Genomic DNA, 26,425 nt, shown 5'->3' on the forward strand with positions numbered 1-26,425 from the left:
GCATGGTGCTGCATGGATCCTACTGGCTGCTTATATGAGGAAGCACGCAGCCATCCTTTGCACTTTTTGCTGCTATCACAGTGCTGCACAAAGGGGAGATGCTGTTGTTGCTGTTTGGCAGCCAGAGATGCAGAGCTCTGTTTGTGCTGACACAATTGTGTGTCTGATCACTACTGGGGTGCTCAGGTTTGCTCCCCATTGTCCAGGACATGCCATGGTTTCCTTTCAAGTTAGGGCACAGACAGCAGTTGGAGAAGTTTGGGAGCTGCAGGGGCAGGGGGTCCACGTGCTCCAGAGGCGGAGGGCGGCTGGGAGCCACACTGCAGCATCCCATGCAGTGCGTGTCCTCCCCCCTTCCCAGTCCTTCTGGGTAAGGCTATGCTTGAGCTGCCCTGGCCTCAGGGAGCAGAAATCTGCACCCAAGGGCTGTGCTAAGGGATGCACAGCACGTGGGGATTGTGCATCCTCTTGGGATGAGTGGAGGGCAAAGTGAAAGGGCACGGAGAGAGCAGCACTGAGCTGAGTGGGGGCGGGATGTGAGGGAAAATACCATGGGTATAACGCAGGCAGCAGCACGGGGAAGAGCTTTGTCAGGGCCTGCATTGAGGCTTTTTGAGGGGGAAGGCTGTGCGTGCTTCATGAGGGCATCAGGCTGCTCCTGCCCATGTTTTGGGGCTGTGCTACCTGCTCAGGTTTTACCTTGGAGAAGGAAGGCGGCAGAAAGGAATCACAGCAGGGCAATAGGGGCAAAGTGGGGCTGCAGCAGTCTGGGCATGGTGCAAGGGATGCCAGTCCAATGGGGGCTCATTTTGCAGCACCAACACCTCTAGGTCCCAGCTCCAGGCTGACCAGAACCCCACGCTGTGCCCACAATTTCACAGCCCTGCAGTACAGAGGGACCTGAGGTGCTGGTGGTGCCAAGCTGGGGCTCCCAACAGAAGGGTCTGTACTGAGGTTGAGAGCCCTGCCCCAGCCCGGGGGGATCAGGTCTGTGTCCATGTGGGCAGTGAGAAGGGGCTGATGCAGTATTGCCTGCTGGGGTTGGGATTGCTTCTGGCTCCATGGAGCTCACCACTGCCTCGTGCTCTGCCTTTTGGGAGTGTTGTGGTAATGGGAACTGACAGAGCCAGAGAGTAGGGGATGCTTTTCCTTCTTTCTGTTTTTGTTTGTTAGTATTTTAACAACAGCTCCTTATTCCTCTCCTGCCGCTCAGGACAGCTGCTTGCACAATGGTCCTGGGAGAGCAGCAGCTTGCTCCGCTTGTTGGAGCTGCACAAGGGGAGTGCTCAGGCTCAGGTTTCTGGGCAGGGGTCTGGATACAGCGAGCTTCTAAATGAAGTTGTGTGCTGGGTGCCCACAGGAATTGCTCCTTTTCTGCTGTACCCCAAGTACATGTTGTCACCCAGCACCTTCACACCCAGCAGTTTGGGGTTTTACTCCTGCCTGTGCCCTCAGATGGGAAATGCTTTGTGCTGCACAGCTCCAGACTTTCCTTTGTAAGCCCATCCCTTGTCTGAATCCATACAGCACCAGGGAGGAAGCATCCGCACTGGACACACTGGGGCTAATTCCATCCCTGGCTCTGCGAAGGCGCTGCCTGCCCCGGCTGCCTCCAACAAAGCCATTGTCACTGTGTGGTGCCACAGCCTTTGCAGCACACTGAGCCCTGTGTGCAGCTGGTCAGGGCCAGAGGGCACTGACAGAGCCTGTGGCTGCCTTTCCCCACATCGAGGTCATCATAGCTCGCCCCTCTTTGGAGCCTGCAGATATCCAGCCCCCAGCAAACTGAGCACTGTGTGCTGGATTTGCTCTCACTGCCTCAAGGGAAGGCTTGCATTGAGCAGAGGAGCACAGGAGCATCCTCCAACAAGCTCCATGGCAAGTTTTGGGTCACGTATTCTGATTGTAAGTGAGCTGCCCTGTGTGGTTATGTGAAGCAACAAGTGCTGTTACCCCATGCAGATATGATTCCAGGCTGTGGGATGCAGCATCCAGGAGTGCAGCCATGCAGGATGTTGTGCCTTGCTCACAGCCCCATGGCAGGAACAGAAAAATACACCTAGAGTACATGGCACACCATGCAGCCAACAGCTCCAAGAGCTGTGTAAGCTTTTGTAGATAGGTTGCTTGATTTTTTTGTATTGAGAGCAAAATACCTGTGTGGCTGCAGGGCTTGTGAGTGGTGCGTGGAACCTCACAGCTATTAAACTCAGCAATGCAGCTGAAAGAGTTAATGCTGAAAACAAAGCCTGAGGGCTGCCTGCCCAAAGCATGTGGCATGCAGCATCTCCCAGCAGCAGTGCAGCGTGAAGCAGTGAGCCCTGGCAGTGGGGTTGGGCTGCAGATGCTACTCTTTGCAGAGATGTGGCTGGCCCTGCTGTGCTGGGGGATGCATGCAGGGATGGCTGATTTGCATCCCTGGGGTGGAAGCACCATCTGCTTCCAGCAGTGTCTCGGTGTGAAGGTTGGGTGGTGCTGGAAATGCTTGTCTGTTGGTCACTGCTGTGGTCTGGCAGCCCATGTGCCTGCATCATCTAAAGTGATGCTCCATGATAAATAATGTGAAAATGATGTTGAGCTCTGGGGGTGCTTGGGGCCATGGCCAGGCCAAGACGGCTGTGACTCTGTGTCCCCAGAGCAGGGGCCTTCTCCTCAAACCCATGCAGAAGTGATTCCCCTTCCCACCCCCGCCCCGCTTCCACTAGCCACGGATTCAAAAAAAGCAGGTCTGTAAAAGCCACATTTTCTTTGGGAATTGGATTAAGGCCCCTTGTTCTGCACTGGGGACGCTGTGGCATGAAGCCTCTCTTTGTCCTGGGTATTGCTGGCCCAGCTGCAGTGCATTAACCCTTTCTGATCCTGGGGCAACACAAAGCTAGGGATAAATGGTGCTTTGCTAAGCAACAGGGACTTCTCCTGTGTGATGGCAGGAGGTAGTTGGGGAAGTTGGATGCTGGCTGTGTGTCTCCAGATTGTGCTACAGTGGAGGTGGCCTGACACTCCAGGTGGGGTGTCCATCAGCATCTCCTGCTGCACACCCAGGGCTTGTGTTTGTTGGATTGGTATTTTTATTAAGGCAGTGCTTGGAAGACAATCCAACTGCATTGCTCCTCTCAGGTCTGCTTCCATACATCTCTGTAAAAGACAAATAGCAGCAGAGCCCATCCCATTCTGGTGCATGCAAAGATGGCTGTGGCAGCTCCGTGCTGTGGGGGACCCGAAACTGGTTATCAGGCAGCTCTGATAAGAGCACAGCAGGGATTTCCCCATCAGGGCTCTGGACTGAGTCAAACCGGCACCAGAGCAACTCGCAGGCTCCTGACAGCCAGGCTGTGACAGACGCCTGCTGCATTTTCCCATTGCTCTGTTAAATGTGAAGATGCAATTGGCCCACAGCAAAGAGATGCAGCCCCCCCTTGGTCCCAGGCAGCTGCACCCAATTATCCTTCTGACCCCAGCCCTCTGGAGCCAGAGCAGAGTTTTCCTTCTTTCCACAGTTACAGTACCCTAAATTCTTTCTTCTTTACCTCTGAAGGGAAATAAAAGGGGAAGTGCACAGCCAGGCAAGGGAACTTATCCCTGGTCACACAGCACATGGCTGGGATGACTGTCCTTGAAGATGCCGAGTGCACTCTGTCCCGGTTGGCACATTGCTGGCACATTGCTCCTCTGCAAGCAGGAGGATGTTGGGAGAAATCTCTTTTTCCTGCTTTTTCCAAACATTCCTGACCCTGGAGTGACCTTCTAGCAAACTCCATTCCCCACTGGGAAATGATGGATTGCCCAAGTGCAGCCTGTGAGTGAGCTGCAGGAGGGAAGGGCACTGCTGGGGGTGATACAGGCAGCATGGGGTGACTCAAGGCAAGGACGTGGTGCCAGCTGCACGCCTGCAAAATTATCCTTCCTTCCTTCCTTCCTTGGGGCTGGAGAGCTGCACTGCCCCACAAAGGACACTGGGCACTGCGGGCTGCAGGGCTCTTTCAGCATTAGAAATTTAAGTTTTCTGATCAGGGTGGTCACGTCCCTTCTCTCAGTCACACAGCTTCAACTGAGTTTGCTGGTGTTCCCCAAGGCCTCTGGCTGTGCTTTCCCCACCGCTATTGATCTGCGATTAAATACAGCTGGCAGCACTTCCAGGTGGCTGAGAGCCCACAGCATCCATCCAAGTCACGGGAGCCATGCAGGTGGATGGCACTGCTGCGCTATTAAGGCCATAAAAATGATTCCCTAAGCCCTAATGCTGCTGTGTTTCAAACTGGGGATCGGTGCAGTGCAGCGAAACTGGAAATGTTTTGTCATTGTTTCTGCAGGGAAGGACATTGCTGCGCCCTGTGCTCTGCTGGTTTGATGTGAGCTGCCTGGTGGGGCTGTAGGATGGAGCCATGCGGTCGTGGTGGTTGTGTGCTGCAGGATGAAGGACAATGGTTGGGATTTGCCCCAAAACTTGCTGCAGTTTGTTCAGATCCCTTGGTAGCACTTGCAACACCAAGAGGGCCTCACCAGCACTGCTCCTAACCCAGCATTTTCTTTTTATTTATGAGAGAAACAATGACTTTGTGGTTAGAAGCTGAGCCAGAGGTTTGGCTGCAGTTCTTGGCTCTGCTGTATGTGACCCTGGGCAGTCCTCCTCGTCTTCATCTGCAGCACAGGGATAAGGCTGCTTCCTTCCTTATGAGCCTGTCCTGCACACCCAGCTCATGATGCAGGAGTGGAGAGGTGCCCCTAGAATAACAAATCCTGGGGGTGGCCACTGTGCAAAACCCATGTGTGTCTGAGCGCATCCCTCCTTCCCACTGGAAGCTGTGTGCTTTGCAGCCATGCATCCCATTCCTGTCCTTGCAAGGCTGCAGGGACCTGCATAGAGCCCCAGCTGCTCCTCGGGCAAACCCTCCTCTGGCATCCCACATTGGATTTTCCTGGAGATTAGGGAGATTAAAACCTTAATGCCCACTGATAGGGGTTAAGGCTTTTTTAAGTCATAAAAAAAAAAAGTGGTGTAATCCAGCAGAAAGCTGCACACAGCTGCAGTGTAAGCAGATTGAGGCTGGATTTCCTGCCTTGGTGTTAGGGTGGAGGTTTCTTCAAAGCTGTTATTTGTGGCACTTTGGTGGAGCAGGGCAGCACCAGCCTGGCCCAGTGGCTGCAGGACCTGTGGGTATGGGGCAGCATGGGGGGAAGAGGGGCCAGCACTGGTGGTTGTAAGGAAGAGTGATGGGGTGACACAGAGGGTGATGTGGATGCTGATGGCCTGATGCTGGCAGCAGGTCTCTACTTCTGGGCATGGAGGGCTGGGGGCGCGTCTGGTGATGTTACTGCTGCTTACTTTTAGGGATGGAAAAGAAAGGACAAGGGTATATCAGATGTTAATGGGTAATAGATGGCCCAGGGATGTTGTGCTGTGAAATGGGGCACTTTTATGTACTAGGGCTGCAAGCGTGACCCTGCTTAACACATCTTCAGGTTCTCCTCTGGACACAGGCATCCTAAAACCAGAGGGTATCAGAATCCCAGTTTATAGGGGGATCTGTGCCCCTCACTCCCTCCAGCAACACAGCTCCAGCTCTGCTGTGAGAGCGGTGCTGGAACACTGCTGTAAGATGGGAGATGTGTAAGATATGGGGCAGGAAGAGCTCACAGAGACAGATAACATCTTTGTTGTGCTCCACTGACATGATCTTAAAAAAGCAACTGAGCCTGAGGGTGCAGATGCCTGCGCTGGGGCTGCCCTGAGCAGGGCATCAAAGCCGTCTTGTCACCACAAGACACCACATTGGCCCCACACTGTCTTTGTGGTGGTGGCTGAGGGCTGCAGAGCGAGCAGCGTTACCCTCACTGCATGATGGAGTTTGAGATCTGCTGAGAGTTTCAGGATGCCCGAGAGTAAAAGATAAAGTTTTGGTGAACGGCGAAGCGTCTGGGAGGAGTGGGGCTCTGCTGGATGGGTGAGGACCTCGAGCCCACACAGGATGGGGCTGCGTGGGGACCGTGATTTGGAATAACGTGGGATTGGGAGATGGAGAGCAGCCGGCAGAACTCAGTGGGAAGAGGGAGGTGGGAGCCTTTAAGGGATGGTTGGGGCCGGGGCGAGGGGAGGTTGTGGAGGGAGAGGGAGGAGGAGGAAGGGTGATGGGGGAGGAAGGGTGATATGGGGGAAGGGGGAATGGGGGAGGAAGGGTGATATGGGGGGAGGGGGAATGGGGGAGGAAGGGTGATGGGGGAGGAGGAAGCAGCAGGAGGGCAGGGTAAGAAGGAGGAGGAGGAGGAGGGCAGGGGGAGGAGGAAGAGGAGGAGGCGGGGAACCGCGCGCTGCCGGAGCCTCAGCCGCCGCGGGTGAGTCGCCGGTGTCCGGGCGGGGGGAGCGGGTCGGGGCTGAGCTGGGTTGGGCTGGGGTGGAGTGGGGTTGTCTTTTGGGGTGCGACCCCAGGAAGACTCCGCTGCCAACGGGGCGGCCCCGGGGACCGCTAGTGGAGGGGAGCAGGCAGCCCAGGTTGGCCAGAGGGCTCTGCCCGCCCCCGGTTCGCTCCATACGGGAGCAGAGCGGCTGTTCAACACCTCCCCATCCTCCTCGGCCCCCGTGCCGGTACTGTTGGCGTTGTTCGGGATGCAGAGCGGCGGGATCCGGGCTAAGGGTGGGAGGGGAAAGCCTGCAGCCCCCGTGCTGAGCCTGGTCCCGAAACGCGGTGTTCCGGGGCGCCTGCACACAATTGGTCTTTGTGAAAAGGAAAGAAAGAAAAAAAGAAGAAAAAATGCCGACCAGGGAGTAAATTTCCCTATGAGAACTCGTTTCTGTGAGGCTGCAACTGGGAGCATCCCGCAGCGCTCCTGGGTCGGGCAGCTCCGCGCCTCTGCTCCATTGCAGAGCACAGAGCTCAGCGAGGGGGATGTGGGGACCCAGAAATCCCACCTTTCACTCTGGGGTCTATAGGGCCCCGTGTCCCTGAGCAGCATCACCCGGTAGGAGCTTGTGGGGTGTCCCCTCCCCTGTGCTATGGGGCAGCAACTTTACGTACAGCCAAAACTAATACTCCCTCCACTGGTGCTGACACACACTGTGCTTCCATGGGGCTGATGGTGGTTTGGGCATCCTGCAGAGTTTGCCTGCCTCGGGCTGCCCCCTGCACATGGGATGTGCCCCATCGGTACCCCGATGGAGCATGGGGTTCCCAATCCATAGCCCTACATTCAATTGGTGAGACCACTGGAGTGAGCCCTGGGGGTCTTTCTGACCTTTTCTTTCCTTTTTAAGTTTGTCCTGTTAACGGAAAAAGGACACCAGGCTGCAACTCCTCCCTGCAGGTCTCTGTGAGCGGTTTCCTGTCTGTCAGCCCAGCGTGGGCCTCACGTGGTGGGAGAAACAAGGCTGTGCTGCACTGTGCTGCCAGGGTGAGCGCATGGCTGAGCTGCAGCAACACCCAGCTCCTGCACAGGGCTAGAGCCAGCACCCCCAGCACTGATGGCCCCATGAGCCCAATGCTGTCACCTGGTGCCCAGGGTACAGAGCAGGTGACCACAGCTCAAGGCATGGCTGTGCCAGCATGGCTTGGGTGGCTGCGATCAAATGGCATCAGTGACCCCTGGGAACTGCCTGCTGATGCTGCTGTGTAGGATGCGGCTGCCAGGGCTGTGCATGTGGGGGCTGTGGGGGATGCTGTGCTGTGCCTTGTGTGCCCAAGCCAGCACAGGTGGGTTGTGGACAATCCCTGTGCCATGAGGGCTCTGCTCCTGCCTCCTGTTCCCTCAGAAACCAAAGTGGATTTGCATTGTGCTGCATAGGATGCATCTGCTTCTGTGTCTAGTGTCAGGGATGCAGAGGGACTGCGTGGTGCCAAGGGAAGGTCAGTGGGAATGTTGCCCTGCTCCATGGCTCCTGTGGAACTGCTGTTCCCCAGTGCTCCAAAGATGCCAAAGCACTGGGAGCTTGCAAGTTTGGTGTATGAGGTAGAAAATCCCCCTGAGCAGCATGTGCTGCAGTCCTGCCCATCTGCTGGGGCTGGCTGGGAGCTATAAATTCACTCCTTGCTTCTAAAAATGTCTCTGTTACACCCAGCAGCCATAATTCTGGAGGATTGTTGCTCCACATCACTGGAAGGTTGGATGGGCTGCACAACTCTCTTGAAACATCTGTGGATGCTCAGCTGCCTGGAAGCTGTGATGTTTTCACGCCCTCAGCTGACTGATATACAACCATTGGCTGTCCAACTGACTGTGCTAACCCATCCAACTGACCTGGCAGCCTGTGATGTTTCCAGCCTAGAACAGAGGAAAGAGAGCTATCCCTAATCTAGAAACCCCTGTGCGGCATCTTTGTCTGCTGGGTGCTGCTGTTTGGGATGCCTGGGACAACATCTGCAGCCCAGAGCAGTTGGATGCCTTCTCTCATACTCACTGGCACTTCCCAGCATTGCTTCCCCGAAGGCGTTTTGCAGAGGGTCCCTCTCACTGCATCCCTTTGCCCTGGGGGTGCTTCTCAGCGGCTGCTGCACAGATGTTGAGCTTGGCTCACATCTGATGCATGTTAATTATGGTACAACAGCCCAGAGCCTTTGGCAAAATAAACTTGGGAGCAGCTGTCCGAAGTCACCCTGGAGCTGAGGGCTGGTTTGTGCTGGTGTTCTGCTCTCTCTGCATCTCCAGTACCCACGTGGAGGGAATTTCCCAGCAGAGAGGACATTTGTGCACAAGTTTCCATGCACCTCATGTTTGTTTACCCATGGGCATCAGCAGAGCAGGCCCAGTGCTTCCCCAGGAAGCAGCTGTGCTACAGAGCAGCAGTGGTGGTTGAGGTCTGGCTGCTGTTGGGGGCTCAGTGGTGCTCCTGACAGCACTGTGTGTGTTTCTGAACTCCTCCCATCTGGTGGGGCTGGCACGGCCCCTTTGGAGCTGACCGGATGCTCAGGTTCTTGTTAGGAGCAGATCTGTTCCTCCCAGGAGTGCTGCCTTGGTGGGAAGCTGAAAAAGAAAGAGAGCACGAGCGTGGGTTGCAACATTTCCCTCGGGAGTTCTCTGGGCAGTTCGTGTCTGTGCATCCCTGTTGTCCTGCGGAGCCTCCGAGTTGCAACATGTTTATTTATCTTCTCCCGAAACGGGAACCAGATGCTGGGACAGTTTGGCCTTTCACTTACTTTTTCCTTTGGGCCAGCTGCAGCAGCGTGGGCTGCGTGCACCTTGGTGATGGCAGCGTGGCAAACAGCCACACGTGATGTGCATCCTTTTGTGGCTTTTATCTCACTGTGAGCTGGTGAGTCACGACCCCTCTGCAGTGCATTGGAGCAGAGCACGTAGCACCTGCGTGGGGCTGGAGCAGGTTTGTGTGCATATCCCAGCTGTGCACTTGGGGAGGGTGCAGCACCTTCTGCATGGTAGCAAGGCTCTGTGCACACCCATGGCTGTAGGGTGCAGTAATGCAGTGGCACAGCTGCCCAGGGAGTGGGGGGTCACCACCCTGGAGCTGTTCAGAGGTCTTTTCCAACCTTAATGATTTTATGGGTCACTTAATTCCTCTGCCAGTCCCCAGGCTGCATCCTGTCCTGCAGAACCAGGGCTCTCCGTGCTCTCTGTATGTTACCCTACTGTTCTGCTGCCCAAGCGCAGTGCTGAGCAGTTGCAAAACCCTGTGCTTCTGGTGGCAACATACTTTCCATGTGATTTATTTTTTAGTGGTATGTGGGGTTTTTTTCCACTTTTGGCCTTGCTACTTTGAAACAGCGCCAACTCAGGACCTATGGAAGGACCTCTGGCATGCTGGACTTACAATCTGTTCCGGGAGCAGCTTGCATTGTGATGCCAGCTGTGCTGAATGCAAGGCTGGATGGAGGAGCAGATTGTTGCCGCATGTGTCAGCTGCTTTGTTGCTCTTCAGCAGGGCTGGGGGTGGAAAAAAAGGCTCAGAGCCACCCCAGCAGCGTTGGTGATTGGTGCTGGGTTTGTTTTTACTTTTTATTCATGTTTAGTGTTCAAGGAGTGCAGTGCTTGCAGGACATGAGTGCTGCTGCCCCATAGAGCCGGGGCTTGGTTTGGAGGAAGCCCCTCAGCCCCAGCTGCAGAGGAAAGCATGCAGCTCCTCATCAGAGCCAGAAATAACAGTGGGGTGAGGCCAATGTGAGGATAGAAGCTGTTTTAATGAGTCAGGATGAGGACCTTTGCAGAAAGCTTAAAGAAAGTAAAGCAATATGTCTGGGATGCAGGGATGTGGTGCTCATCGTGCTTGTGCACACTTTGTACTGGGGATGCATCTCCTCGTAGTGTCTTCCTGGTGGCTCTGCTTCCCATCTGCAGATTCCAGAGGAGATGGGGCCCTGACTTATTGTATGAACATGTTAAATGAGACTACGGATGTATATTTGTTCCTCTCTCAGCCTCCAGAGACATATGCCTTCTTTGCAGTGCTGAAGTACTTTGGTAATGTGCATGCTCTGCACTGAGCTAGGTGCCCTGCTTCTGGAGCAAGTCAAAGGCTTTGCTTTTCCCCTGACAGATAACAACAGAACTAGAGCAGTAATGTGACACGTCTGCTACTGTGTGGGTGCTCCTTGGTGCGACCCATTTAGATGTGGATGTGTTGTTCTCCAGCTCTCAGTGGGCTGCAGTGGGGCTCTGCACTTGTGCTGAAGGCTTCCTCAGTGCTGGGTCTGGCTCAAAGCATTGCACTGGGATCTGGTGGGACCTGGTAGGGCTCTGCCCATGGTGCGGGATTCCCAGTGCTGGGCAGCATCGGCAGCATCCTTGTGCTCCATAGGCTTGGTAACATGGGCAGAGATTGAGGTGCATGCAGTAGGTTAAGAAATACAAGCTTAAATTCGAGGTGATTCCAGGCAAAGATGCTGCGTGCCCCACACTGCTCAGCCTTCAAATGCTCCACACTGCTCAGCCCTTCTGACCATTCTCCCTTTGCCCCCCAGGTCCAGAGGCCATTCCCAGCCCTGTGCCCGGCATGACGGACGCTGTACGTGATGCTGGCCCCAAGCAGGCGGCACCGGCACGGCCGGACAAACCAGCTGCAGACTTTGGCTACGTGGGGATCGATGCCATCCTGGAGCAGATGAGACGGAAAGCCATGAAGCAAGGCTTCGAGTTCAACATCATGGTTGTGGGTGAGTGCTCCCGTCAGGCCAGCTGCCTGCAGCGTGCTCCACAGGCTGTTTGTTTTATTCTGTGACAGTGTTTGTCCTCTCCATCCACCCCTTGGGAACAGCAGTTCAGCTCCATGTCGCTGTCTCTGATATGGGAGAGCGCTGCTTGCAGAGTGCTGGGCAAATTCAGTGGTCATTATGGCTAGGATGAAACACAGCCTGGCACTTCCCAAGATCCCAGTGCTGTGTTGGGGTGCATCACTCCCTTTAGGAGTACCTCAGAGGTCTTAGAGGTGCCAGGTGTTTCTGTAGCCTTGTAGAGAGTAACAGCAGCTCCCTGGGCCCTGCAGTGGTTTGCCAGAGAAAGATGTAGAATCATAGAATGAATTATAGAATGGCTTGGGTTGGAAAGGACCAACTGTTATTGGAAGGGACATACTGTTGGGTTGATTGCAACCTACTTTAGGGAGCTTGCTTTAACAGAGGGTTGGATTAGATGGTCCACAGAGGTCCCTTTCAATTCTTACTGTTCTGTGATCGTGTGACCTCAAAGATCATCCAGTCTCAACCCCCCTTACCATGAGCAGGGTTGCTGACCCAACGTGGCTTTGAGCACCTCCAGGGATGAGCCACCCACAGCTTCTCAGGGCAGCCTGGGATGTGGGCTGGGAGGTCACTGCAAACCCTATCACTGCAGAACCAGTTGGGGCAGGTTCTTGAGACATTTTTCTGTGTGAACCTGGCCAAACAGTTCCAGGTTTCCCCCTGCACTCCCAGCAGATGCCGGGGGCTGATCAGAAGGGCTCTGCTTTGGCAGTGCTCAGTGTGTGGTAGAGAAGCCTTTGGCTGGAAAGCATTGTTCCTCCCTTGGCAAGCTCCAGAGGGCTGTTTACAAGCTGGGGAATTCGTAGCAGCATCAACAAGCTGAGCTGCATCTCTCCCAACAGACGTGGGGAGGGGTGCAGGGGGAGCTGTGCCCATGGCGGGCCCAGGGGTGCTTGGGTGAAGCTGGGAGGTAGCAGCTGGTGCAGGAACACCTGGACCAGACTGTTCCATGTGTCCCCTCTGCAACCTGGTGGTGATGGCTGCTGGTGAGCAGTGTGTGCTGTGCTGTGCTGCACTGCAGTGAATGCAGAGGGTTGGGGTGTTGGAATTGCTGCTGCTGGGATTCCTGTCCTGCTAAAGGCTCACAGAGCTGCTGGGGGAGGACGTGGGAGTATGTGGTGGTTCAAGAGGCCACGTGCAGAGGAAGGAGCTCCTTGGTATGTGACCACATTGCTGTCCTCCCCCTGCTTTCCCCTACATGCAGCAGTGCAAGGAGGGGCTTTGCCTCAATAACACTGCCCTGACACCAGCTCTGGTGCAGGCTGAGTCCTGGCAGCTTCTCCATCTGCTGTCCCCTGCAAAAATAGCCCGGAAATGTCACAGTGTTGACGATGGTTTGTCCTGCTGCTTTCCAGGTCAGAGCGGCTTGGGGAAATCCACATTAATCAACACCCTCTTCAAATCCAAAATCAGCCGGAAATCTGTACAGCCAACTTCTGAAGAGCGGATCCCCAAGACCATTGAGATCAAATCCATCACTCACGGTGAGGCTCCACATATCCCAGCTGGTGCTTTGGCTTTTGGTCCTGCTGTGTTTTGTGTCCTGCTGAACCTCTGCTCTCATCTGCCCAAATGGGCGTGGTGCATCCAGGGATGCTCAGTGGGCTGGGAAAGCACATCTTTTCCTTTTATTCTCCAGCACTGGCTTCATTATGAGAGAAGGGAACAAGTGAGGTAGTAGTTGGGGGGACTGCATACAGGGCAAACGCAGTGCTGTGACCCCTCAGAGGGCTGGTTTGTGCCTGCTGGAAGCTGTAAGGGGAAACATAGCTGGAGCATGCTTGGCTTACACTGTCTGCTTTCCTCTCCATTTCAGAGATTGAAGAGAAAGGGGTTCGCATGAAACTGACAGTCATTGACACCCCTGGCTTTGGGGACCACATCAACAACGAGAACTGGTGAGCTGCCTGGGCATGAGGCTGCTGCACAGAGAAGGCAGCCAATGCTGGGGCATCCTGCTTTGATGCTGGGGGCTGGGCTGTCATCCTGTGCTCCCCCTGCCCTATGCAGAGCAGAGCAGAGGGATCACTGTGGGTGCTCCCTGGCACCGAAGCAGACCCATAAACATCCTGCTGTTTATGGCATGAAACAGGCTTTGTTTGGTGCCAGGAGCAGCTGTGTGCCAGCACAGCCGGTCCCCAGACCCTGCTCATGTGGCCCAGAGCCCTGCCACATGTCTTTGGGACAGTTGGAGTCTGTGTGGGATGTGATGCTGGCTGGGCAGTGCTGTGTGCATGCAGAGTGCCTGAGCCCCTTTGTGGTCCCACTGGGACAGGGAGGATGGGGGCTTTTTGGACATCCCCCCTGCTGTCCTTTGCTCCCTTTCCCTGTAGATGGTGCTTTCAGGAAGCAGGAGGGCTCAGGGTCCTTCTCACTTGCACACTGCAACCTCACATGTCTGTGCCTCTGCAGCTGGCAGCCCATCATGAAGTTCATCAACGACCAGTATGAAAAGTACCTGCAGGAGGAGATCAACATCAACCGCAAGAAGCGGATCCCCGACACCAGGGTGCACTGCTGTATATACTTCATCCCCGCCACCGGCCACTCGTACGTACACACCATGGGCTCCAGCCCCTCTATGCTCCCCTCTGTGCCTCTGATCCCACATCTCAACTGCCTGGGGCAGCCCATCCCCAAAGATGGAGCTCTGTTAAAGTGTTTGGAGGAGCTCAGAGTCTTTCATGAGCACCTGGAGTTGCTTTAGCCAAAGAGAATGCAGTGTTTGCTCTTCTCGTGAGGCCATGAAAGCTTTCATTCAGGTTTCCTTTGATCACCTTTGCTCAGCTGAGGGTGGGCATCAGGCAGCGAGCTCTTGGATTCGATGGGATGATTGCCTCTGCAAACAGGAGAACTTGCTTTTCTGCTCCCCCACTTTTCTAAGTGCTGCCATAGCAAGGGAGCCAACATCGTAACCCTTTTTAGGGCATTCTGTGGGTTGTTTGATTAGTCTGCACGTGGGATGCAGTTTACTCTGTGCAGAGCTCTCCTGTCTCTGGCACTTCTCAAATAACAGCATCAAAGGGCTCCATCTCCATCTCCTGCTTTTCTGTTTTAAAGGCACAGAGCCTTTACTGAGAATCTGGGGCACTTGTGGTGTTTTGAAAGCCACAGCTCAAAGTATCGCAGCACGAAGCGAGACCCGAGCTTCCTTTTGATTTGAGTCGATTCCTTCCACTTCTGGCTTTGTCTGCATGGGGAAATTTTTGTGTCTGATTTCAGAAGTAAACTCAAACCACCAGCACTGTATTCATGTCGGCCTTTTCCTCTTCCTTACGGAGAGATGGATTCCAACAGAAAAAAAAAAGAAGAAAAGGGGGGAAAAAAAGGTTTTGTTTTGCTTCTGTTGGTGGGCAGACAAAAAAATGCACTTTTCAGTGGAATACAATGACTGCATGGGGCAGCTATGCTCTTCTTGTATAATAGGCACAGCTTGTGCAGGGACCTCACAGCCTCTGAGAGGGAGCAGGAGCCTCCCCCTGGGCTTGGGCTCTTTCTTTACACCCTGATGAAGTGGAAATGTAGGAGGGGATGATGTGTTGGGCCCTTCTGGCTGTTGGCGCTGCTCATCTTGAGACCTATCCGCAAACCGGGTCGGGGTATTGCAGCATGAGCTGTGCTTTGTCTTTTTCTCATCACTTTGGGCATTTAACCCTTGCACATCTGTGGACATGGGAGCACAGCGTGCAGCAGATGTGAATGGGAGGTTTGGGGCTGCTTCCCATGCAGCACCCCATGGAGCTTGCTTCACCCCGTCCCCCACCAGAGCCCCTCGGTGCGTTCTGGTTTCTCTCACTGCTGGCTAGCAGTAATTGCCGGAGGTTCAGCTGCTTTTCTTCTTTCTCTCCAGCAAACATGTGTTTCCAATATCAGCTAGCCCAGCCGTTGGAGGATGGTGTTGCTGAGCTGTGCACAGCCCTTGCTGTAGTTAGTGCTAACAGCCCTGCCCTGTGCCACCCCCAGCATCGGCTCATGTCCCCTCCTGCCCAGGGACAGAGAGGCTGAGAGCAATTGAAGCTGTTGGCTGCAAAAAGGGGCCAAACCCCATAGGGTGCAAGGAGTTTGTGGGAAATATCACTTTCTCCAAAAGCTTGAGCAAGCATTGGGTTTCCCTTCTGCTCCCATTTGAAGCCCAAGTCGTGCCTGGTACCCCAATGTGCCCGTGGTGCAGCTCTGGCATCAGGGCTCTGTGCTCAGTTTGCAGCACAGGGGCTCACACTATGCTTAGCACAGGCTCATACCTCCTACCGTTTTCCTCAAGGGTTAATCCAGGGAGAATTTTCCCCTCCTATGGAGGTCAGGGCAGGATTTGCAACCCATCTAGCTCGCACACACCCTGTCCTTCTTGTAACACTCCCGTAAAACCATGTTAGCACAGGCTAAGTAACCTGCTGGCACGGCTTTTGGCTGCAGCCGTACAAGCAGCACTCTTTGCCACCCAATAAATTTCTCGGCTGTGACCCCTGCGAAGCACCACCCGGCTTGGAAACGTAGCCCTGCTCTGTGTGTGTGTGCCAGAGCCGTGTGCTGAGAGACAGACAACCTGCAGCCACAAATGGGCCCCTTGTCAGGGTGCTGGGGTGGCTGCATGCACAGCTCAGCTTCCTGCTGCTGGTTTGATCTGGGGCACAACAGAAAGGAAATGGCTGCGGCTCTCACTGGGTTGTTATTACCATAAAGGCATTTAGAGGCACTCTGCTGTCCCCAGCCTCATAGCAAGAGGGGATAGGAGGCAGCCAGCATTGCTGGGTGGTTTTGTGCAGTAGGGGTTTGGCATGAATTAGACCTGGGCTTGCCCCATTGTGACCTTGACTGTGTCTGTCTGGGTCTGTGCAGTGTTAATTAGTGGATGTTCAGATTGGGCTCTCTTCTTTCATCATCTCCTTAAGCTCTTCATTCTCATTGGTGTCTTCAGATGAGTAACAATGACTTCCAGCATCACTTGCTTTTAAATGCCTGAGGCTTTGGGGTTCCCCAGAAATTGTGGCTGGGGGGTTTGCAGCAGCTCTACATGGATGTGATGTGCAGGGAGGAAACACTGGGGAACTTTGCTCTGCAGCATGGTGGGAGCTGCCCTGTGGTGCTGCAGCTGTCCCCTCTGCTTCCATTTAGCATCACTGCTGTCCGCGTGTGAGCCGAGCCTTGGGAACAGCCTCAGCTCCTCAGCTGGTACTGGGGAGGGCTGAGGGGTCTGCTGGGCTGAATCTCACATGTCTGGTGGGCTGTGAATCCATGGGCTGCATGCGCATCCCAGGCTGTGCTCTGATGAAAGAGGCAGGAACACAGCCTCAGTGGGGAAGAGGCTTTTAAAGAGGAAAAACTGTTTGAAAAACAGCAAAGAGAAAGGAGGGGAAAGCATTCTGCTGGGAAAGGAACGTAAGTGCATTGCTTCCTTGGAGGTCTGGGAAATACATTATGCAGAGCTCCAAACAATGTTTGCCAGCAGCAGTCTGCTTAGATGTGTCCATGGGGGTTTCCTTGTGTTTCTTTCTTTCTTTTTAAATAGCCAAAGTCTTTTCTTTTCTGGGGCCCATAGTGATCTGTGGCTCTTGAGCTTATGCTGGGAACTGGTTTGTACTCACACTGCTGGTACTGAGCTGTGCAGGGTGTGACCAGTCCTTCCTGGGAGAAGGAGTTTGGGCAGGGAGCAGCTGGGATCTATGCATGAGGGTTTTAGGATCACAGGAATGGCATGGTGCAGCTGAGCAGCTCCCTATGGACTGTGCCTTGCTGCTGGATGGCCTTGAGGGACGAAGATGGGGCAGCATCAGTTTCTTGCACAGCCTCATGTGAGTCCTACATCCCTCTACTGTGTTTTCCAGGCTCCGACCGCTGGACATTGAGTTCATGAAACGCCTGAGCAAAGTGGTCAATATCGTCCCTGTGATCGCCAAAGCTGACACGCTGACCCTGGAGGAGAGGGACTACTTCAAACAGCGGGTGAGGGGCCAGGGGGCTGTGCAGGTTGGGAGCTGAGTGCTGGCTGTCAGCCCGGCATTCCTCGGCTGCAGCGCTGAGCGATCCCATGCGGCAGGGAACGGCCTTCACTCTTCTTTGTGTTTCTCTTGGAATCTTGTCAGTGCGGGGATAAGTTCTGAGCTCGTGGCCTCAGGGCCTGTTTCTCCTGCCTCCTTTGTTGCTGTTGTTGTTATTTTCAGGCTGGTTTGTTATATTTTGGGAGGCTGACGGTGGTGCACGTAGAGGCTGTAAAAGCCTTCCTGGGCAGCACCACGTGCTCAGCTGCAACCAGGCACAAATGTGTCTCTGCTCAGGTCAGCTGTGTTGCATTTGTGGGGAAGCAAGGCATGAAATTCCCTTGATTCTGTTGGTGGGGAGCTGAGGAGGGGCTGACTGAGTGCATGGGAGCAGTGTGTGTTCTTTCCTCTGCATGCACACTGAACTGCACGTGCCCAAATATCCTGGTGCAGTGCAGGGGATGGCTGAGGGCTGTAGGGCATGGAGGGGATTGCTGGGTCTGGAAGACCAGCCAAGATATCAGTGTTTGGCTGCTGGGCATTGCTGTGCCATGGGATGGGATGGGATGGGATGGGATGGGATGGGATGGGATGGGATGGGATGGGATGGGATGGGAGAAGCTCTTTTGTCCAACCTTTCATGTGTTCCTCTACTCTTCCCCTCCCAGATCATGGCTGATCTCCTTGCCAATGGGATTGATGTGTACCCCCAGAAGGAGTTTGATGAAGATTCTGAAGATCGGCTCGTGAATGAGAAATTCAGGGTGAGTGCACAACGTTGCAGCTGGATATCAATGGCTGGGGGTCTGCAGCTCCATATGCTGGTGATGCATGAGGGTCCTCTCACAACAAAAGGAGAACAGCACGGCTCAGGACTTTGCTGAGCAGCAGCCTGATTTCCTGACTGCTTTTTCAGAAGGAAAAAGTAACCTTGCTTTTCTCTGTCTTCAGGAAATGATCCCATTTGCAGTGGTGGGCAGTGACCAGGAATACCAGGTTAATGGAAGGAGAATCCTGGGAAGGAAGACCAAGTGGGGCACCATTGAAGGTAGCTTGTCCTTGCTTCCCTCCCTCCTGAACCCACCTCCTGCCTTGACAGAAGGAGATAAGGTCCATCCTTATGGTTGGACTTGGATGATCTTAGTCTTTTCCAACCTCAATAATTCTACAATGATTCTGTGAATCCTCCATGCATTTAGTGGTGGGATCTCATTCTTCCATCTTCTTTTCCCCTCTCCCATTTTAAATTGTAATTTGAAGGCTCCTGGCTCCAATCCATCACCACGTTTCCCTACTCCTGCCTTCTGGCAGCCAACTGACACATCTCCAGTGACACCCCTCTGCCTTCCTCCCCTTCGTTTCAGGGATTGCTCTCATTTATGATTCCTTTTTGTATAGGATTCCCCTGTTGAGGGATTGCTTAACAAAGCTGCCAGGAAAATCGGTGTATTTTAAATCTCTGCTGCCCTCTTGTGCTCTATCCTTGGAAGCTTTAAGTTTGATGGGGCTTGAAGTGGTTGAGCGTGGGCCTCCCTGTGCAGACGGCAGATGCCACACAAGGACCTGGTGTGCCCATGGGCACCTTGCAGAGCAGTGGTACTTGTTGTCCTGCCATTTCTGCCTTCTCTTCAAAGTTTGCATGGAAAAACAATGAAAAAAGGCCCCTGTCCCAGCTCCGTATGCACCGGTGAAGCCCAATGCACCCTCCTGCCCCAGGCAGTTGTCACACTCATGCCATGGATGTACACTGATGGGTTTCTCTCTCTCCCTCCCAGTGGAGAACACGACACACTGTGAGTTTGCCTACCTGCGGGACCTCCTCATCAGGTTGGTAGGACTGCGCCATGTCCCTGTGGCTTCACTCACAAGTTGGCAGAGCTCACCCCATCAGATGCAACCCTGCTTTGCTTTGCTCCTCCATCCCTACGTGCTTCCCTTCCAGCCCTCAGTGGGGTGGCCCCATGCCATGGGTTATGGCCACAGGGGGCTACTGGACCCAGCTGCCCATAACTTCCTTTACTTTCCTCCTGCATCCTAAAGATGTACCATTAGCCAGGGGTGCAAGTGGGGACTTACAGGCTGGAGAGAGGGTTGGAAAGCAGGGGGTGTGGTGGCAGCCGAGGTTGGCACCGTGTGGGTGTTGTGCCCTATATGAGATGTGACCACCCCATGTTTCTGTTTCCCGTAGGACACACATGCAAAACATAAAGGATATTACCAGCAATATCCACTTTGAAGCCTACAGGGTGAAGAGGCTGAACGAGGGCCAGAGCTCGCTCTCCAATGGCGTGACCGACAAAGAGCTGGTGGCCAACGAAATGTAACCGTCTCGCTCTGTAGCCAGGACCTTTGCTCTCTCACGCTCGCTATTTCTACCCCCTTCTCCCTTTATTTTTATATAAATCCTCTACCACTTTCCCTCTTCCTCCACCCCCCCCCCCCCCGCCAGTGTTAACTGACCAAATAACCGTATGTTGTACAGAGTGGGGTGAGTGCCCGTGCCCTGCTCCCCCCCAGCCCTGGGAGGGGATGGAGGAGCCTCCACCCATAGGGCTGTATGGGTTTGGGCCATAGGGCAGCAGCTGCTGCAGGGTCCTGGGGTGCGGTGGGGGGGTCTCCTGCCCCCCTCTGTGGCCATGCAGCCAGGGCAGTTTGCCAAAGGCTGAGGACCTCTGTCCTATGTCTGTGCCATTTTTCCTCTCCGTCCATTGGAGGCAAGGGTTGCTCCATGTCATTGTACCCTCCAGAAGCAAAGTAAGGTACGGTGGTGTGAAGACAGCAAGGCAGTGCTATCCTCATCTCCTGCCCTCCTCCTTGGCAGCCCTGCAGCACCAGCCCTGACCCAGCCCTCTTCCCTGCCTACATGCAATAAGCTGGGAGCATTCAGGTGTTACCTTGCCTCGCAGCAGCCCGGCTCTGGGAGAAGTGCCTTTAGGACTGTTACCTTGCAATAGTGCAGAGTGGGGGCAGGGGGTTGTGTCTGGAAAATGCTTTCCCACCCTGCAGTGCTTTGCAGAGACTCCTCGTCTCTCTCACTCGTGGCTTGGCCTGTAGGTATGGCTGGGTTCCTGTGGACCCGTGTGTATTTATTTTTAATCTGTAGGGTGTTTTATTCCACGGAAGGCTCAGAGTGTGTTTGAAGAGGCTGAGAGTGGAACACCTCTGCAAAGCACTGCTGGGAAGTGGAGGTTTGTCTTACCTGACTCTTATCATAGTGGGCTTTTCCCTAAGTCAGAGGAGGCCGTTAGGTGTTATTTTTCTAAACGTATTCCTTTGCACCCTGTGTGTGATGTCTCCATAACTCACTCCTCCATGTGAATAGCCCTGTGCAAGGGGCTGTGCCCGCATTACCTGAGCCCTGCATGCCCATGTGCGTGAGAGCAGCCCGGCCCTGCAGCTCTGCCCCATGCACTCTGTATTTCCATGGACCTGTAGGAAGGAGGACCCCATTGGGGTCTGCTGGGCAGTGCTGCATGCCCTACATCCCCCTTCCCAGTGTCAGCTCCATCCATCTCTGCTCTCCTGTGTTGGGTGAAACCTCATGCAAAAGGCCCTGTTATTTTGGCGTGTAATAATGGCAGCATGGCCCACCCCACACTCCCTATGGGGCAGGGGAGCAAAGGCAGCTCAGGATGCTCACGTGCTCAGTGAAGGGTTAGGAGCTGCTCCTGCACACCCTGGGGTTACAAAGACTTAAAGGTGGAGGGGAATCTCCCATGTGAGGCAAACACCAGCTTAAATTCTGTTCCTTCCAGTTGTGGAAGCTGGGCCAGGCGAGCTGTGCTGCTTCCTGCCTCATAACCTGGGGTCTTTATATGGGGGGGAGGGGGTGGGGGGAAGGAAGGAAAACAAGAAAAGAACATACGATAATGAAAGGAGCAGACTTCATCCAGCTGTATCGCAATGGTTACGATGGCCTTTCGGGGGTTATAAGCATTATGAGAAAATTTAGTCCCTTTTTTTTTTTTTTTTTTTTTTTTTCTCATTTGTATAAATAAATAATAGTGTTTAATTATGTATTTCCCAAAATAAATGGTTTGAATGCGGATGTTTGCAGTTGGGACGTTCCTTGGAGGTGGGGGGCAGGGGTTTGATACGTGGATCCAACTGAGCTGAGAGTGATGGGAGAGCAGGTCCTGGATGCCCCTTCTGGGGGGTGGCTGAATGCATTGCTGACCCCAGAGCACCACAGGGCTGCAGCAGGGTCCCATGCCCAGCGCTTCCTATGTAGGTATCCTACTTGTGTGCTGTATTTTTTCTCCCCAAGGAGCCTGAGCTGCATGCAAACCAATAGGGCAGAAAGCACCTTGCTTTGAGTTGGGTTTGGGTTCCCTACAGTGAGGTACAGCACATCTTTAGGGACCTGGGTTTCTGCTGGCACCTGGGTTGCAGAGGGAGGCGTCCCTGCCTATAGCAGGGGCTTGGAACTAGACGATCTTAAAGGTCCCTTCCAACCAAAGCACTCAGTGATTCTATGATTCAGTGCATGGCATCCAGCAGCACGCTGTCACTTGGCTCCCAGCCCTGTTGCTAAGCCCAGCCTGATGCCTTTCGGGGGATTTCCAAGCAATGTGCTGTGATTTTGTGGTTGCTTTGGCTCAGGCACTGCTCACCCCCAGCTCCTCACAGCTGGAACCACAGCCAGACCCCAAGAACAACCTCTTTGGGGCAGGGGGACGAAGGGGGGAGAGGGGTGGGGGGTGGTAATTGACATACAGTTGTAGTTACAAACACAGGCTGTGGGCTTTACTTCTGGCAAAGCATCTGCAGCAGCTTTTCTCTTAAAGCATTTTTTTTTTCTATGCTGCTGCTGCTTTTTTGCAGCTTTCCTTGGGTTGGGGCAGGAGCTTCACTGGGGCAAATGCTGAGCTGGTGTTAGACTGGAATGAGCTCTTGCTGCAGGAAAGGGCAGGTGGGGATGGTTCCTGCAAGGCCTCAGTTCAGGGAGGGTCTTTGCAGTGAAATCTCCCTGAGCATCCCACAAGAGGCTGTTGGGGGGGGGAGTGGGAGGCACTACATGGCCATGTTTCAGTCTCCAGTTGTCTCTGGGGTACGTGTGCTTAATGATGCTCCAGTGATAGAAAGGGCCTTGTGCTAATGGCTTATTGAGTGGCCTCGCTTCAGCAACTGAGGGAAATGAAGATGAGTGAGAGTTTAATTACCGCTGTGATGGGCACCCACTTCTGTTTGCTTTGATGCTAAGGGTAGAGGGGAGTCCCTGAGCTTTGGGGTTTTTGAGGTGATACCAGAGGGGATGGAAGCCCAGGAAGGGGCTGGGGCTGCTCCTGGCCTCACGAGCATCACGCCTAACCCAGCTGCTATAAATGATATGAATAAAAGGGAGCATCAATAATTAAAGCAGCTCATAGCGAGTGGTTCCTGAAACGTCTGCCTGATTGAAAAACTAATTACTTGGAGGGTAATCACCACCACCTCGTGGATAAGGGCCCAGGAGCCAGCAGCGGTGCTCAGGGGATGGGCATTTAGGATGAACCTTTAGGATGAGCTGCCCGATGCACCGTCCCATGGGGTGCCCCACCTGCACAGTGTGAGTAGTGCTGATGAAGATCTGTATCTCCTACACCAACCCATAGTGCTCATCAAAACCCGCACATGGCCGTGTGGGACCCATCCTCGTGGGAGCTCCTTTTGATGTTCACTGCGCCGTGCAGCAGCAGACACAGCATTGGCTTTCCGAGCTCTAATTGCTGCAGGGCTGCAGTCGGCAGCCTGGGGCTTTGATCAGCTCCGTGGCTGCAGCAGAAGGGAGAATTTGTCCATCCATCCCTACCTGCATTGCCCCGACCCACGCAGCTCTGAGAACCACAGCATCAGGGTTTGCTCCCAGCACATGGTGTGTCTGAGGCTGCAGCTCAGTTGCACGTTTGGCTGCCAGCTCCTGATTCTCACCATTGCGCTGCGTTGCTTCATTTAGGAAAACAGAATAATTCATTTCTAACGTCTGGGATTCAGGAGCCCGCAGTATTTTCTCATTAACATTACCCAGCTAAGCTAAAAACCGCCATTTCAAAAGTCATGCTTCCATCAAAGGCGCATTACCAGCTGCCCAGGGACTCCAAAAGTTTACTGAAGCTTAAAGACACACCTCACAGCATGCAGTAATGGACCAAATTCCCTCTTCTTATACCTACTGAAACCATCTTTTGTGCATGTATCTGTTCCCCAAGCCCTCAACAGCAAAAGGTGTGGGACTGCTGTAGAGAGATGAAAAACCCACTTGGTTCCTGGCCAGGTTTCTCCCAAGCAGAGCGCTGTGCCTGCAGCACTGCAGTTGGGGCTGCAGAGGTGCCCATTTCCCCAGGCTGAACTCTGGAATGCCCTATGCTATGGCTTTAAGTACTGTGGCTGTGTTTGGAGGGCTCTCGTAGCTGTGCTTGTTGCAGTGCACACCTGGAAGACCAATGGGTGGTCACAGTTATCAGATCCAGGTGGCCACTGCTACCAGGCACTGGGTGTACACCCACACTACTCTGGATCCTCTTAAAAGAGAATAATAGAAGAGATCAAAGAGCCCTGCAGCTGTGATGCTGAGCCCTGCAGTAATGATACTGAGCTCCACTGCCGTGATGCTGAGCCTGCAAGGTGTTCCAAGCACGGTGACAAGGGCAGGGCAGGCTGTCCCCAGGCACATCCCCATCCCCTGCAATATGTGTGTGATGTGTGATCAGACAGCAGCCATCACTCCCATAACCCCAGTGAGCACTCAAAGAAGAGCCGTTCCCAACCACCATGGGGATGGTGTGCTGAGCCTGGCCTGCTCTGATTCAGCATGTTCAGATCAGTGTAACAGCTCTGGGTGAGAGAAACCCGCTGTATCCTCAAGGCAAGTGTGTTTGGGCAAAGCAATAAGAGAGACTTTAAGAGGTTTGGAGGTTACAGTGGGAAATAGCAGTTATTCCCAATAAGCAGTGTTAAATGAAGTGCTGCTGACAGTAGCCTGAGGCAGGTTCAAGAGTTTCAAGATTTGCAACTAAGAGATTAACCAAAATAGATGTCTTATTACAGGCAAGTTTGTATCTAAATCATTTAAAGTGCCTTTAGATGCTGTAATGTTTTTCCTCCTAAGAGCTCGTAGTATATCTGCAGCCTCCTCCTGGCTCTGTGCACAGTAATGAGGGACTTCCATCCCAGTGAGTCCCTGTGCTGGGAGCTGGGCAGGTTGGGTTTGACATGAAGGGCATCCTCTGCAGGGCCAATGGCTTTGTGAGTGATGCTAATGCATGTTGCAAAAGTGCCCCGTGAATGACAGCACCTCTGTGAGCTGCAGCAGTTTTGTGCTGTGCTCTCTGTGTCCCCACCCCTTCTCTGTCATAGGTGGATTTTAGCTGGCCCTGAGATCTCACCTGGCCCTGAGCAAGCTCTGCATTGCTATTGTATTTATTGGGAGCTCTGTGACAGTGTTCTTATTGCTCTTGGGGTCTTTGTAGCCTCCTATTAAAATACTTGCTTTCTGCAGACGCATCTCAAGCTTACAGCATCAAAATACCATGAAATTAGCTGTAAAATTAGGCATTTGGAAACCGTGTTTTATTGTTTTGGAGTGCTGGCTGAGCCCCTGCGGTGCTGCTGGCAGAGGCTGGTGATGCATACATGGGGAGCAACAGAGCTGCAAGCAAGGGCAGAGCACTGGGGCTCTGCAAGGCGTGCAGGCAGCAGTGGGGTCTGGGATCATGCAGGGTGTTGCAGTGACCCCACACACATGCAGTCCATGGGGTGCTGGGCTGCTGAGCAGAGCTGCTGTTGGCTTTGTCCAAAGGGAGCCTCAAACGTTTGGGTCAGGATCCTCCTGGGGAGGAGGGGCACTCTGACATGGTTTGCAGAGCTGACTTCTTGCTGGAGTTTTGGCAAGAGGGACGTTGATGTAACACGAGGTTTGAAACTGGGAAATGTGAAACAGCTGCTCTGGCTGTAAGCGGGCCAGGAGCTGAGTGGAGGGCAGAGCCCACGGGTGGTTCGGTTACAGGCATTGGCAAACAGGAGACTTGGCTTTTATACCAATGGCATCAGAAGGAGCTTCCGGAGCTTGGGATCCCAAACACAGCCAGGGGAGATGGGTGGATCTGAGCAGTGTCTGTACCATGAGACCCCAATGGTGGTATGAAATGAAGGGGGAAGCACAGGAAATGCATGGTTTATACAGGGGTCTATGGGTGTTTGAAACCCGTGGGCATCTTTGCAAGGGTTTTCAACCCTGGAGGGAGATGTAAGTAACCTGCAATCCACCCTGGTTGGGATGCAGCAGGCTTCATGCTTTTCATTAGGTGAGTACTGAAATAATTTCGCAGTGAACGTTCTCATTCTTCATAGAGCGATGGAGTTGTTTTTGTGGCTCTAATGCTCTCACAACCTCAATAATATCTTCTGCAAGTGCTTTTCTCAGGTTAATTATGCATAAAGTTTACATAAGGCTTTTTCCTTTTTTTTTTTTTTTTTCTTTAATCAGATTAAACCTGCAGCCTTCAGCAGTGCTGACTCTTGGATGCTGCCAGGACTGAACCAGCCTTCCCACCCTGCCTGCTCCTTTGTCCTTTATTTGTGACCTTGCTAAACAAGCAGTCCTTAGACTTTTGGCTGCTTCTCTTCCATTGTGATACCTCCCTTCTCTTGGAGATGCCTTCTTTCTCTTTACTTTCTTCCTGATTTCCACTTTGGTTTCCCAGCCATCTCCCTGGGGGTGGCCAAGTTGTAGCTTTCCTTCTCTGAAGACACCTTGAAACCAGAGATTATTGTAAGATTGCACACTACTGCATTACCCAACTCACAGCCTTCTTCAAGGCAAGCATTGTTTGCAAAGTGACTTGGCAGCCTTGTGTATTTTGGGTTTAGGCATTCTGGGGTATAAGCCAAAGCTAATAGACATTAATTAGCTGGAGGACTGGGACTGTAATGAGGGCAGTCGCTCACATAGGTTGGCATTTTTATTTTAAATGCAAGTAATTAAAGAAAAAAAAAAAAAAAGAAAAGTGTTGAAAAAGTCAGTGTTGAAAGATGAGTAAATAATGTACCCTGGGTGAGAGCTGGGAGAAGAAGATCCATGAACTGCCCTTGTACTCAGCCATGGGGGATTATCGCTGCAGCAGGAGGAAAGAAGAGTGGGTTTAACACAATGGCAGAGGGAAGGATGGTGCAGGTTGAAAGAGCTTTGCCATTGAATTTGGAACTGCTGTATCCTGCAACAGGAGGAGGCGATGGGCTCCCAGACCTGAGCACGTGGTGGAGGTGGGCGCAGGATGCAAATGAAAGCAACATGCCGCA

At 53.4% G+C, this 26,425-nt stretch overlaps 1 protein-coding gene across 8 annotated transcripts in view; it reads left to right on the plus strand.

The window, feature by feature from the left end:
• SEPTIN9 (septin 9) overlaps positions 1-21,195 on the plus strand; it is an 89,995-nt gene extending 68,800 nt beyond the window's left edge. For 6 of the 8 annotated variants that reach the window (XM_085522758.1, XM_085522760.1, XM_085522759.1 and 3 more), the window contains 9 exons: positions 10,899-11,090; positions 12,530-12,658; positions 12,991-13,072; positions 13,587-13,724; positions 16,997-17,114; positions 17,818-17,913; positions 18,101-18,197; positions 18,925-18,976; positions 19,338-21,195. In XM_085522758.1, the coding sequence (XP_085378884.1) occupies positions 10,899-11,090; positions 12,530-12,658; positions 12,991-13,072; positions 13,587-13,724; positions 16,997-17,114; positions 17,818-17,913; positions 18,101-18,197; positions 18,925-18,976; positions 19,338-19,473 (1,040 nt within the window). In that variant the 3' untranslated portion in view covers positions 19,474-21,195. Of the gene's footprint in view, positions 1-5,789; positions 5,943-6,272; positions 6,331-10,898; positions 11,091-12,529; positions 12,659-12,990; positions 13,073-13,586; positions 13,725-16,996; positions 17,115-17,817; positions 17,914-18,100; positions 18,198-18,924; positions 18,977-19,337 lie in introns of those variants that run through there. The other 2 variants (XM_085522761.1, XM_085522762.1) reach the window with 2 other exon arrangements.
• The last annotated feature ends 5,230 nt before the right edge of the window (positions 21,196-26,425 follow it).

The sequence above is a fragment of the Coturnix japonica genome, chromosome 23 (assembly GCF_054131305.1).
Source record: "Coturnix japonica strain WE chromosome 23, WE-NBRP24, whole genome shotgun sequence".
Taxonomy (NCBI): Eukaryota; Metazoa; Chordata; class Aves; order Galliformes; family Phasianidae; genus Coturnix; species Coturnix japonica.